The 13,380-nt window shown below is 41.4% G+C and overlaps 1 protein-coding gene across 2 annotated transcripts; it reads left to right on the top strand.

Moving 5' to 3' along the window:
* Window positions 1–3,105: 3,105 nt before the first annotated feature.
* Window positions 3,106–7,587, top strand: GPX8 (glutathione peroxidase 8 (putative)). Of its 2 annotated transcripts, XM_056112173.1 has the most exons (3): window positions 3,106–3,374; window positions 3,942–4,203; window positions 7,115–7,587. In XM_056112173.1, the coding sequence occupies exons 1-3, from the start codon at window positions 3,168–3,170 to the stop codon at window positions 7,276–7,278; spliced, it is 633 nt and encodes a 210-aa protein (XP_055968148.1). In that variant the 5' UTR covers window positions 3,106–3,167; the 3' UTR covers window positions 7,279–7,587. The 2 variants fall into 2 exon arrangements, with proteins under 2 accessions (XP_055968148.1, XP_055968149.1); XM_056112174.1 differs by lacking the exon at window positions 3,942–4,203.
* The last annotated feature ends 5,793 nt before the right edge of the window (window positions 7,588–13,380 follow it).

Here is a 13,380-nt window from a genome sequence, read left to right as displayed (position 1 = left end):
TCGACTTGCATCTCCTTGATGATTAGTGATGTAGAGCATTTTCTCATGTGCCTTTTAGCCTTTCTGATTTCTTCTTTGAGAAAGGTTCTGTTCATTTTATCACCCCATTTTTGATGGGGTTGGATGTTTTCTTCTTGTGAAGTTCAACCAGTGCTTTGTATATCCGTGATATTAACCCCTTATCGGATGGGTATTGGGTGAGTATCCTTCCCAATTCTGTAGATTGTCTTGTATTCTGGTCACTGTATCTTTTGGGGTGCAGAAGCTTCTTAGTTTAAGATCGTCCCATTTGTTTATCTCTGTTTCCACTTGGTTGATCAGTGGAGTATCCTCTTTGAAGATACCGTTAGCCTCAATATTGTGGAGGGTTTTGCCTACCTTGTCTTCAGTGTACCTTATGGATTCTGGCCTAATTTTGAGATCTTTAATCCATTTTGATCTGACTTTTGCACATGGTGTTAGATCGAGATCTAAGCCCATATTTTTGTATGTGGTTGTCCAGTTATGCCAGCACCATTTGTTAAGGAGGCTTTCCTTGCTCCACTTCACATTTCTTGCTCCCTTATCAAAGATTAGATGTTCATATATTTGGGGTTGTGTGTAAGGATATTTCACCCTGCTCCATTGGTCTTCAGCTCTGCCTTTGTTCTAGTACCATGTTGTTTTAATTATTGCCACTTTGTAGTAGAGTTTGAGATTGGGGAGGGTAATCCCAACATCTTTTCCCAAGAATTCTCTCCCAAGAATCGTGGGCATTTGTTGTTCCATATGAATTTCAGGAGTGCTTGATCTCTTTCTTTGAAGAATTTTATGGGTATCCTTATAGGGATCGCATTGAATCTGTATAATGCTTTGGGGAGTATTGCCATTTTGACGATGTTAATTCTTCCTATCCACGAGCAGGGGATATGTTTCCATTTCCTCGTGTCCTGTTTTATTTTATGGAGTAGCATTTTTGCAGTATTTATTGTAGAGGTCCTTTATCTCTTTAGTTAGGCTGATTCCGAGGTACTCCACAAGCTTTTATTCAAAGGAAAACAAATGCAACTATATATAGTGATGGACACTTGACTTGTGATGGTAATCATTTTGGAATACATAAACTATCAACTGACTATATACTTAATATACAATGTCAATATTCATATTGTCATGTGTCAATTTTTATTTAAACTATTTGCAAATTTTGTTTTGTTTTTTGTTTTTGTTTTGGGGCCACAGATGGTGGTGCTCAGCTGAACCTGGGTCAGCTGCTCGAAAGGCAAATGCCCTACCCACTGAAATAACCTTCCAGCCCCCAATTTCTTTGAAAGTTTTTAGGAAGCAGCAATACAACCCATTTCATGTATATTTTTGTTCTTAACTTGAATTTTAAAGAGAATACTTTTTTACATAATCTTTTGTTTTATCTATTCTTATCACACCATGAGAGCAGAATTAAGTTGGCTCTTGCCTTTATGACAGGCCTGACGTGCCTAGCTGTGAACTCTACTCAGATCCCCCAAACCAAACTGCTATGGAAGGAGGGACCAGAGCACAGGCAAGTGGACACCTCAACACGTGCTCTTTAGCCCCAAGATCCAATCATGATGGGACGGGCCTGCCACAGCCACTAGTCCCATCACTTTCTGTGAACACACCTCAACAGACCCACACACAACATAGCACCGTCATTCAAAAAATCATCTCAAAGGGGCTGGAGCAATAGCACAGCAGGTAAGGTGTGTTTGCCTTGCACACAGCCAACCGGGGTTCGATTTCCAGCATCCCATATGGTTCCCTGAGCACGGCCAGGAGTGGTTCCTGAGTGCAGAGCCAGGAGTAACCTCTGTGCATTGCCAGGTGTGACCCAAAAAGTAAAAAAAAAAAAAAATCTTCTCAAATAAGGCAGAGTCCAAGGGGACTAAGGGATCCAAGGATTTCACAATACTCAGCACTCAACTTCCACTTCACACCTATCCCTTATATTTTCAACCATTAAGTTAGACCTCCCATAAGATGCAATAGTTGATACAATAGAATTACACTTGGGGGAATTTTTGGTTTTGTCCTTCGGTAGAATTATATTTGAAATTGTTGCTTTATTATAAAGTTTCATATTTTCCATCCACAGGTTTCAGTCCATTGAAAAATTCTAAAATCATTTTCATGGGTCAAAACTGGGGCTGGAGAGATAGTACAAAGAGTAGGCTGCTTGCCTTGCATGCGGCTGACCCAGGTTTGATTCCCAGCACCACAGTGTGGTACCCCAAGTTCCACCAGAAGTGATCCCTGAGCACAGCCAGGTGTGGACCAAAAACAAACAAGCAAACAAAGAAACTAAACTTTTTAAAATGTGATAGTCTTAGTCCAAGTATGTAGCTCAGAGGTTGAGGGTATGTGTGCCTTGCAGGTATGAGGCCCTGGGTTCCATATCCAGCACCGTAAGATAAACAATGCACAGCTCTGAGGTACATTGTAGCTCACAAGGGAAAAAGAGAGGATTTAATGAAACTTCCTGGTTATGCACGCCTATACCTAAACTACTGAATCATATTGCTAAGTGTGTTTCTTTCTGTAGGTCATTATAAAAATGTTTAAAGACACTGGCCTATAGTTTACTTTATCAAAGAGAAATGAGGCTTTTTAGTGAATATTTTTACTATGTTCACCTGGTATTGTCTTAGCTAGATGGAGTCAGAGTCTTTTCAGGTATTTGTTTTTTCCACCATAAATTCTTTAAAATCACATAGCCTGCTTAATTCACACAAACAGTATTCCATTCCCTCGGGTTAGACATCATATTTTAAAATCGTATTTAATCTACACTCAGAACTTTTCTTAGGATTTCCCTCTACACGGAACCAGTTTCTGTTCACTTCACAACTTTCAAGTTACAAGGGCACCATCTTCTGGTGAAACACTTTCTTTGTTGGATGCTTAAAGAGCTCCCAAACACGTCCTTGATCTTTCTAGCCACAATTGTAACAGCAATCAGAAATGCATTGGAAACTCTCCAAGTTCTTCAGGCCTTTCACTGCATCCCATCTCTGAGAAGGGTCTTTGCATTCTGCAGCCCCGAGGAGTGAGTCTGCGCTTCCTGGTTTTCGGTCCAGCCGAGCGGGTTTCAAGTTTCCGCTCCTCCTCGGCCGCCAGCCTGCCAGGCCCGGCCCCGGGATCCGTCCAAAATGGAGACTCTCGCCGCTGGCTCCCCTCTGAGATGCTCAGGGCCCAAAGCAAGGATATTTGCAGTTTTGCTGTCGATGGTTCTATGCACAGCAATGCTCTTTCTCCTACAACTGAAATTCCTAAGACCTGGGATCTCCAGCTTTTACACCTTTGAAGTGAAAGATGCAAAAGGAAGAACGGTTTCTCTGGAAAAGTTTAAAGGCAGAGTAAGTCGCATCTTGTGGTTTTTTTTTTTTACTTCTATTGTCTGTCCTTTTTCCTCTGTTTATTCTCTTAATAGACTCTCTCTTTTTTTGAGGTAAAGTGTTATAACTGTCAAATGCTACGTTAACATGAGTCTCCAAAGTAATGTAATTTAGATACCATCAGAGTTCTCAGAACTTATTTCTAATTGATAAATTCTAATATCTTGTCTGCTTTCTTTTAAATGTTTAACTTTACGTACTGAATTCCTGCTTCGAGAATTTGCGTGGTTTGTAATATGAAGACAATAAGAGCACCAATTCTATAATCAAATAGCAATTAGCACTGCTATCAGTGATCTCACTGACTTTATTAAAAATAAACTTCCATGTGTACCCGATGCTCTTTCAGGGTCTTCACGGCCACATCCAGTTGTGGTTTTCAATAAAATTGAGTATGCCTAGAAATCTGAAATGACCATCTGTATGTATCAAAAGTTGTAGGATTTTAACTACTTGCACTACTTTTTTTTTTTTTACACTCTTTTATTTGCTTCACTTTCCGGTTGGATTTTTTTCTTTTTCCGGGAGGTTTCACTAGTTGTAAACGTGGCTAGTGACTGCCAGCTCACAGACAGAAATTACTTAGCACTGCAGGAACTGCACAAAGAGTTTGGACCGTTCCACTTCAGCGTCTTGGCTTTTCCATGCAATCAATTTGGAGAATCGGAGCCCCGCCCAAGCAAGGAAGTAGAATCTTTTGCAAGAAGTAACTACGGAGTAACATTCCCCATTTTCCAGAAGATTAAGATTCTAGGATCTGAAGCAGAACCTGCATTTAGATTTCTCGTTGGTAAATATCTGCTTTGCCTCAATAGTGTTTTTTTTTTAAATGCACTAGTCATACATTCGCAGTTCATTTTGCTGAGAAAGTTTTGTAAGAGAGCTGAATCCTTTGTAACTTTCCAGTACTTAATGTTTTCCTGAAATCCACATTTTTCAATCTTGGATAGCAAAATAAATCTAATGTTTCATTCCTTATGCTAATTTCCTAATGAACTTTATTCAAAATAGTTATTTCCGCAAAATGTCTCAGGTTTTCCATCATTATTTTTCCAATACTTTTAAAAGTACTCCTCCCTGTTATTAAGACTACCTGGCTGTCATTTATATTGCTGTGCATTTTTATATATATCTTGAGGCTGGAGAGAATATTATGGCTTTGGTCAGGCAATCAAGCTTCCAAACAAAATGTTCTATAGTATTTGTTTGAAAGCAGAATTTTCTGAAAGTATGATTAGAGAAAATTAATGCAGTACCTGAGATCATGGACAATTAGAATAAGGTCTTTAATTCTTTTATTTCTGGGGCACATGGAGATAAGGAAAGTGCATACCCTTGATCAAATCAGCCCTCAATTATTACAGTCACGTAACTGGGACAATCTCAATAGCTCCTACTTTATTCCCCTTTAATCATAAAAATCGCTTGAGATTTCACTTACCCTGTGTAATCAAAAATCAAAAATGCAACAAGATTTCAAGGCTTCACTAACACTAAATGAAGTTCCAGAGACATACTATCAAATGACAGCCAAATGGAAACTAGAATATTGTTTTCAACTGGCCTGAATAGAGCCACGCTAAAAACTCAAAGGGCTAGAGTCTGTGCTCTGCGTGCGGGAGCCTTGGTTGATCTCTGGCAGTGCATGGTCCCCCAAGCCCTACCATGTGTGGTACCCACCCACCTTAAAAATAGCCAAAATGGACAGTAAGTGATTATGTGTTCACAAACATAGCTATTTTGTGCAGGGATGCATATGGTTTATTATACAGAGCACTTGAGTGATGAAACAAGTTGGGGTGAAACACAGCCAGTACTAAGACATGTTCTGTGGATCCTGACCTGTACTGAAGGGTGCCTTTGTGTTCCTCACAGAGACGTTACCTCAGCTAGAAAGATTCCTCTCCTGAAAGTATATGAAACATCGCTTTGTTCTAAAAAAATGACTCTCAAAATGATTTTAAGAAGGCTTATACGTAATATACTGCTGATACTGAGTCATCAGTGTTTGATCTACTCTGCGCTACCACTAATAAATTAAGTGCTTACTTAGCAGAGTCTGCAAAGAATTAGTAACTAGGCTACTAATTTACCTATTCTGCTTCATTGGTTCTTCTCCCAGCATAAAGCAACACATTCTCATTTTTAAAAACTCTAAGCACTGAGACCAGTTAGGTGCTTGCCTTGCACATGGCCAGCCTGAGTTCTATCCCAGGCATCCCATATGGTCCCCCGAACACTGCCAATAATGATCCCAAAGTAAACTCAACTATGAATACTAAATGCCGGTGCCTTAATATTTTAAAAATACTTAATGTAAAAATAATTGAGAATACTTAGTAATAAAAGGAAGTAAGGGAAAAAATGATCCCAGAGTGCAGTCAGGAGTAACCCCTGAGAATTGCTGGGTGTAGCCCAAAAACTAAAAAAAACTCTGAGCACTGTGTCCCTTCTACTTAACTACTTTCCAAAGAACAGTTACCACTTCCTGTCTCGGCATTACTGCTTCTCTCTTGGATCACTGGATCTGGCTTCTCACTCCCTGACTTTTCTGAATCTGTCAGGTAATGCTGCTACTTCTCTTGCCTCTTCTGTTCTCTTCTTTGCAGATCCTCTTCTAAGTCCCCTTAATGATCTCAGGATCCTGACCCAATCTGTCTGGTTCTTACTAGAGTGAGTTCCTAGATCCAAAAAAAAAAAAGTCTTTCTTATATAAATTAAGGTGTTCCATGATCAAAGATAAATAGCTCAAAGCACTGGTGCACATGCTTTGCAATCCGGAGCCTCAGATTTGATACCTGACATCACATGGTTGTCAAAGCATGGGATCAGAAGTAGTACTAGCACCACAGTGCGTTGCCCCTAAACAAAAGAACCATTACCTGAACCTACAAAGATTATCTTACCATGGGGCGTGAGAGATGGTATATACCTTGCATGCCATTAACCCAGTTCGATCCCTGGCATCCCATATGGTTCCCCATACCACCAGCACCACCAGCAGTAATTCCTGAGAGAGCCAAGAGTACCCCCCAAGCATCGCTGAGTAAGGCCCAAAAACAGAAAGAAAAAAAGAAAAAAAATAAAATATCCTGCCATTTTCAGCTATGTAATATAGCACAGCGGGTAGAGCGTTTGCCTTACAAGCGGCCAACATGGCCGACCCGAGTTCGATTCCTCCGCCCCTCTCGGAGAGCCCGGCAAGCTACCAAGAGTATCGCACCTGCACGGCAGAGCCTGGCAAGCTCCCCGTGACGTATTCGATATGCCAAACACAGTAACAACAAAGTCTCCAATGGAGACGTTACTGGGCCCGCTCGAGCAAATTGACGATCAACGGGAGGGCCTTTACCTTTAATATAAAAACATTTAATATAAAAAGTAACCCATACACATAAAGGCCTTTAGAACACCATTTAATTGTTTTGATGCCAGAAAAAAAATTTATTTATAAATTTTGCTGCTTAAATTTAAAAAACCAGTTTCTTTCCATGCTTCTAGGTCAGTAACTTTATGAAGTCATGAAGTATATAAAAATCGTTACCTAAGCTTTGATTTTTGCTTTGAGTGTTTTACTTTTTGCTCTCTTTAGCTTATATTATAACCATCCTAAAAAGTTTATTTTAAATTTGTCACTAATAAATTTAAAATCTTGACTAAGAATAACATTATGCTCATGAAAATGTATTCTAATATTTCAGATTCTTCAAAGAAAGAACCAAGGTGGAATTTCTGGAAGTATCTAGTTAACCCTGAGGGTCAAGTTGTGAAGTTCTGGAGGCCAGAGGAGTCCATTGAAGTCATCAGGCCAGAGATAGCAGCTCTGATTAGACAAATGATCATAAAAAAGAAAGAGGACCTCTGAGAATGCTTTTGAGTCATTCTAGTGCACTAGTCAGAATAGATACATGTCTCCTTAAGAATTTAGTCCCATCTCAAACACCCTGAAAATTAAATGTGGCACACTGAAAAATGTTATTTTGCTCATGAGTGTTAATAAATTTCCTGAGAAAAGATGTAACCCAACACAAAAATAAAGACGAGGTATAGACTTCAAGTGAAACATATGAAATACTTCATCTAACTGCGCTAAGCAATTCTGAAGTCACCACTGTGTTTCAAAATCCTCGTTTGCTTTGACATTTTCTAAGATAGTGCTTGAGAGAAATGACCACATAATACTCCACTCTGTTCAAGAACACTGTGACTGAAATTTCTGGAGCAACTGTAAATGGTAATTTTTATATAATAAAACAAAATGAGCATTAAAAATCGAAAATATGAAAACCCTTATACATTTTTGTTTTGTGTACAGGCTTGTAGTAGTTTTGGGAATGCTTGGGGGGGCCATATTCAACATTGCTCATGGGCTACTCTCTGGTCTGTGCTCAGGACTGAGCTCAGTGGAGCATATGTGGTGCTGGGGATTCAAACCAGGGTCAGTCATATGCAAGTCTGCTGCTTTACCTCCTGTACTGTCTCTCTACCCTTTGGTGATTTGAGTTTGGGTTTTTTTGTTTTGTTTTGTTTTTCAGTACAGATCCATTGTGTGTTGCACTGCAACTGGCAGAACAGCATTTGTAAATGATATGTGGCTGACCCTGGTTTGATCCTCAGCATTGCCAAGAGTGATTCTTGAGCACATAGCCAAGAGTAAGCGTTTAGCACTTACTGCTGTGACACCAAAGTAAATCTGTATTGTTTGAATGGAAATTTTGACATTCAGTTTTGCTTTCAGTTTAAAACACCAAGTCTGAGCCAGAGGATAGTACTGCAGGCAGGGAACTTGCCTTGCACGCAGCCAACCCAGGTTCAATCCCCAGCATCCCATATGGTCCCCCAAGCCCTTCTATGATTGAGCCCTAAACAGAAAGCCAGGAGTAAGTCCTTAGAACTATAGGATGTGGCCCCCAATTTAAAAAAAAAAAACAGAACGCAAAGACCAAGCCTTCTAAACTTTGTAGTTTTTCTCAAAAGATCAGTGACTTTCTATGGAAGAGAACATGTTGAAATTTAATCCTAATAAAATAGAAACATACCCACATTCCACGACCACCACCATGTAAGCTCATCTGTTGGCCCAGCTTCAGAAACTTATGATTAAATCTCAAAAGAGATTAACTAGGCACAGAAATTTCTCAGATATACCAGTCCCCAGCTGAGAACTCTGGGGAATCCTTGGAAGAAAGCATAGCAAACCTCTGCCCTGCCAAAGCCCTGGCAGCTACACTCACAACCCAACAGCTGCCTCAATGCCTGTGATTGGACTCCACGGCCTCACAACTGAGCTCTGCAGAGGTACCAAACTCCAGAATTTTCAGGTACACCAGGGTTATTTCGCTGAGAAATCTGGATCTTCTCAGTGAAGGTGGGCATCCTGCCCTCCCACAAGCCCCCTCATACTTCTGAAAAACCAGGAAGATACACCTACCCCCTCCAGTAAGATCACTGCCTCGTTGGATTTTCTGGATTTTTCTGGAAAGCACAGCCATGACAGTTCCAAACTCTATAATACTAACATCCCAGTAGGAGGACACCAGATTGGATGGGAATGTAACATCGACTCCAACTAAGCCTGATTAACAAAGATATTAACATAGAAGACCCAACTAGCAACAACAGCTTAGACAAGTATTTAATTTTGCTGTGGTGAAATATAACAATTTTCACCTTTTTTCTTTTTTTTTTTTTTTGCTTTTTTGGGCTGGAGCGACAGCACAGCTGTAGGGCACTTGCCTTGCACGCGGCCGGTCCAGCGAACCCAGGTTCGATTCCTCTGCCCCTCTCGGAGAGCCCGGCAAGCTACCTAGAGTATCTTGCCCACACAGCAAAGCCTGGCAAGCTCCCCGTGATGTATTCAATATGCCAAGCACAGTACAACAAGTCTCACAATGGAGACGTTGCTGGGCCCAATCAAGCAAATCCGTGAACAATGGGAGGACAGTGCTACAGTGACAGTGCTTTTTTGGTCACACCCAGCAATGCACAGGGGTTAACTCCTGACTCTGCACTCGGAACTACTCCTGGCGGTGCTCGGGGGACCATATGGGATGCTGGGAATCGAACCCAGGTCGGCCACGTGCAAGGCAAATACCTTACCTGCTGTGCTATCACTCCAGTCCCCCACAAATTTTCTTTACTAAAGTTTCTTATTCTTTGCTTTTTGGGTCACACCCAAAATAAGTTATTTAGGGCCTGCAGTGGGGATAAACTTGACAGGTGATTGGAAAATGGGGACAATGGAGGAAAGGTCACAGTGATGGTGGGATTGGGGCTGGAATGTTAAATGCCTGCAACAAATGCTTCATGAACAACTTTGTAAATCACAGTGCTTAAAGTGGAAAAATAATAAAAACATTTAAAAGGAAGTGATACTTAAATACAAAGATCCTGAAATGGACTGATGCTGGACAACAACATAGAAGGGATGAGATTTGAAAGTGAGAAGCTGTACAACTCAAATAGATATTTAATGGATCGTTCTAAAAATATTAACATTGAACTAAAATTTACCAATAACTCAATTTAATACAGTACAGTGTGATATATCTCATTTAGGATGCAATCAAATGACCAGATACCCAATCAGTTCCATGAGAATTTCTAAGAGGCAAATGACTAGATGAAAAAGCTATCTGTGTAACATTAGACACAGATCTGACATCATTCCACAGACCAGAATGGCTTCCAAGAGTAAGAAAATGTTTGAATCATATTGTATGATCCACACTTCCCATTTCACAAACTGGATCTCATTTCTTTCCAAATATTTTATTTTTACAGGAAATGAAGAATAGAAGTCTTACAGTTTCAACCACCATCCATCCCAAAAGAAATTGTTCAATTTTCTTTTAATATTGGAAATGAAAACATTTTCAAGATGACTGACTTATCTGGAAAGTCACCTTGTTTCTCCCTTTAAATTGTATACATTCATGGGGGGGGGAGAGAGAGAGAGAGAGAGAAAGGGGGAGGGAGGGAGAGAGATGCAGAAATATACTGAGAAACTGATTGGGCTAGAGAGATAGTATGCCATGCAGGGCATTTGCTTTGCATGCACCCAACATGGGTTCGATCCCTAGCACCATATGTGGTTCCCCAGCCCCTGCCAGTAGTGATCCCTAAGCAGAGTCAGGAGTAAGCCTTGAGCATTGCTGGGTGTGAGCCCAAAACCAAGAAAAAGGAGAAGACAGGAGGGGGAGGGAGGGGAAAGGAAGGGAGGGAAGGAGAGGTAGAGAGGAGACTTAGTTGAACTTGAAGGAAACATTTTAGGCTTTCCATTCAAAATTGTCATTATAGGTCAAATTTTATATTAAAACAAAAATAACGTTACAATACTTTAAAATTTTTCTGCCAATTATTCTAAAAAGTCACCTAGAAATTTTAACATAATTATTGTAGAGAATTTACCGTTAGGAAATTGCCCACTGTACAATAATTTAATCACAATGATGAGTATGACAAATCATGCTGTGGTCACAACAAAAAGTACACAGACACATATTACCATTTATAGATTCAGTTCTACGCCGGTGTTCATGGTAGATGCAATAAGCGAGCAGTTGCATGTTAGCTGATGCCATTCACATATCCAACCAGCTAACAATACACTGCCAACTCATCACACCCAGGGAAACAATGCACTTTGTTAATCAGAAGAATGTGTCCAGAAGCAGGTGGCAGGGTAGTTGTGGCTGCTGAGTTGATCAAAGCAGCCAGCTAACAATACACTGCCTGCCTGACTCAGGTTGCTGCCGTTTCTCGTGGTCCAGGGAGTCACTGAGGCTGAATTTGTAGAACATGGCAGAACTTTACTCTTCATAGTCACATTAAATCAAACTTAGGGACAAAAAGCTGTTTTTTCCAGAAGTATTACTAAGGTATTATAAATAAAGCAATGTTTTATTAAATAGAAGTCCAAAACTTCAAAGAAAATTTTTAAAAAAACCTTTAGAATACTTATACCATGATTTTTCTAATTAAAGGCTTGGATATAAGATGCAGTACAGTGAATTAACAGCACGTATTTTGTTAAGTTTTTCTGATTACTTTTCCTGAAGGGCAAGCTGTCTGTATAAAGCTAATATTGGAAGTGAAAAGTTAGAGCAAAATAGCTATGTACCATACATAAGATGGGTGGCTGTGCTAGGGGCAACGGGCAGGGGAATTTAGTTGCTGGTGAGACAGTGCAGCAGATAAGGTGCTTGCCTTGCACAAGGCTATCCCTGGTTCAATCCCCAGCATCCCATGTGGTCCACCAAGACCCACAAGGAGTGATCCCTGAGCACAGAGCTAAGATTAAGCACTGAATATCAGCAGGTGTGAGCCAAGAATGAAACAAGACATTATTTAGGGAACTCAAAGGCTCAGAGGTCATTTACTCCCATTATGAAGGATATTAATCTTAAAATGCAGTTATGTTCTTACCACTTAAAAATAGAAGATCTTAAACATAAAAAAAAAAGGAAATTGGTGATGGGTTTGAAACTAGAATTTGTAAGTAAAGGTTAAAGGAAGGTGAGTTGCATCTCCATGCAGAGGTGAAGAATGAGAATGGTGGCGATGAGGGCTGTGTATATGGAGGGGTTAAGAGCCGTTTGGATTTGCTTCCTTTTTACACTGATTACAGAGAAACTAAACACTTGGGACTTTTGATGGAGGGGGGAAAAAGGCGCCGCACGGGATCAGTTGCTCACTTTTTAAATTGTTAAGGGGAAGCAGTGGGACTGTCCACAAGATGGCACCATTTCCATGTCGTTGAAGGTCCAGGTTAATGGATGCTGCAGAGGGCAGTGCAACTAGCTGCTGTCCAGTGAGACCACAACAGCCAGCTAGCGGTGCACTGCCAAGCCGACACATCCAAGCTCTGACACATCCAAGCCATCACCCTTCGTACTTGAAGCAAAAACTCAGAAAACAGTGTTCCCCAGCCTGTGTCAGTGATATTGTTTCTAGGTTTTTGTATATAATTTATTCTACCGTTAGTCATGAGGCATTCTTTCATTTTCGTATTTTCAAACTAATCCATGCTTCGGGCAGGCATTTTCTCTTAGCAATAATTTGTTCAAGCCCTGACTGAAAGCAGAGAACTTAGAGCAAGTATTAGACCCTCTAGGGACCAGAGCGATGGTACAGGGAGTAGGGCACTCACCTCACACGCCGCTGACCCAGGTTCTGTCCTCGGCATTCCATATGGTCCCGGGAGCAACACCCGAGTGATTTCTGAGTGCGGATCCAGGAGTAATCCCTGAGCATCACAGGTGTGTCCCGAGAACACACAAACAAAAGCACTGAGACACTCACCTTGGGAGAACTTAACCTTTTCTTGAAGTTCTTGGCGGGCATCCTCGTGGCGTTCTCCTTTGAAAATATAGGCAGCGTTTTCAAAGAGAAAAATATTTGGGGTGATTATAAAATTAGGTAAGGCGTGTTTCCATAGCCTTAACTCGTCAAAATCACACTCCTAAAAAAAAAAAAATTAGGACCAGTCACCCACCAGACTATAAATGACAGATCAAATTTGGGATTGGGAGACTGGAGCACTAGTACACCAGGCAAAACACAGGTCCTGCACAACCTGGCCGAGCCGGGCTCGATTCCGGAATCCCCAATAGTTCCCCGAGCACCCCCAGGAGTAATTCCTGAGGGCAGAGCCAGGAGTGACTCCTGAGCATCGCCAGGTGTCACCCAAAACCAAACACCCCCCCCCCCACAAAAACCTGAGGACCAGGGTTCAGATGCGCTATACTGCCTCTGGGCCCTACACCAGGTCCTTCCTTACCCACAGCATCTGCTCCTCGCTGCGGACCCTCGGCGGGGCGGGGCGCTCCGGTTTCCACTCCATCCTGCCAGCCCTCTGTGCCACCTGCAGCCGGGCGCTGCCCCGAGTCTCAGGCAGTCCTAGGTAGGCGCCGTGGCCAAACCTCTAGAGTCCCGTGGCCCCCGGGACCATCCTACTCCACCCTCG

The sequence above is a fragment of the Sorex fumeus genome, unplaced genomic scaffold, assembly GCF_029834395.1.
Source record: "Sorex fumeus unplaced genomic scaffold, SorFum_2.1 ptg000015l, whole genome shotgun sequence".
In the NCBI taxonomy this organism is placed as follows: Eukaryota; Metazoa; Chordata; class Mammalia; order Eulipotyphla; family Soricidae; genus Sorex; species Sorex fumeus.
The sequence above is the reverse complement of the archived record's forward strand: the minus strand, read 5'-3'. Positions and strand labels throughout refer to the sequence as shown.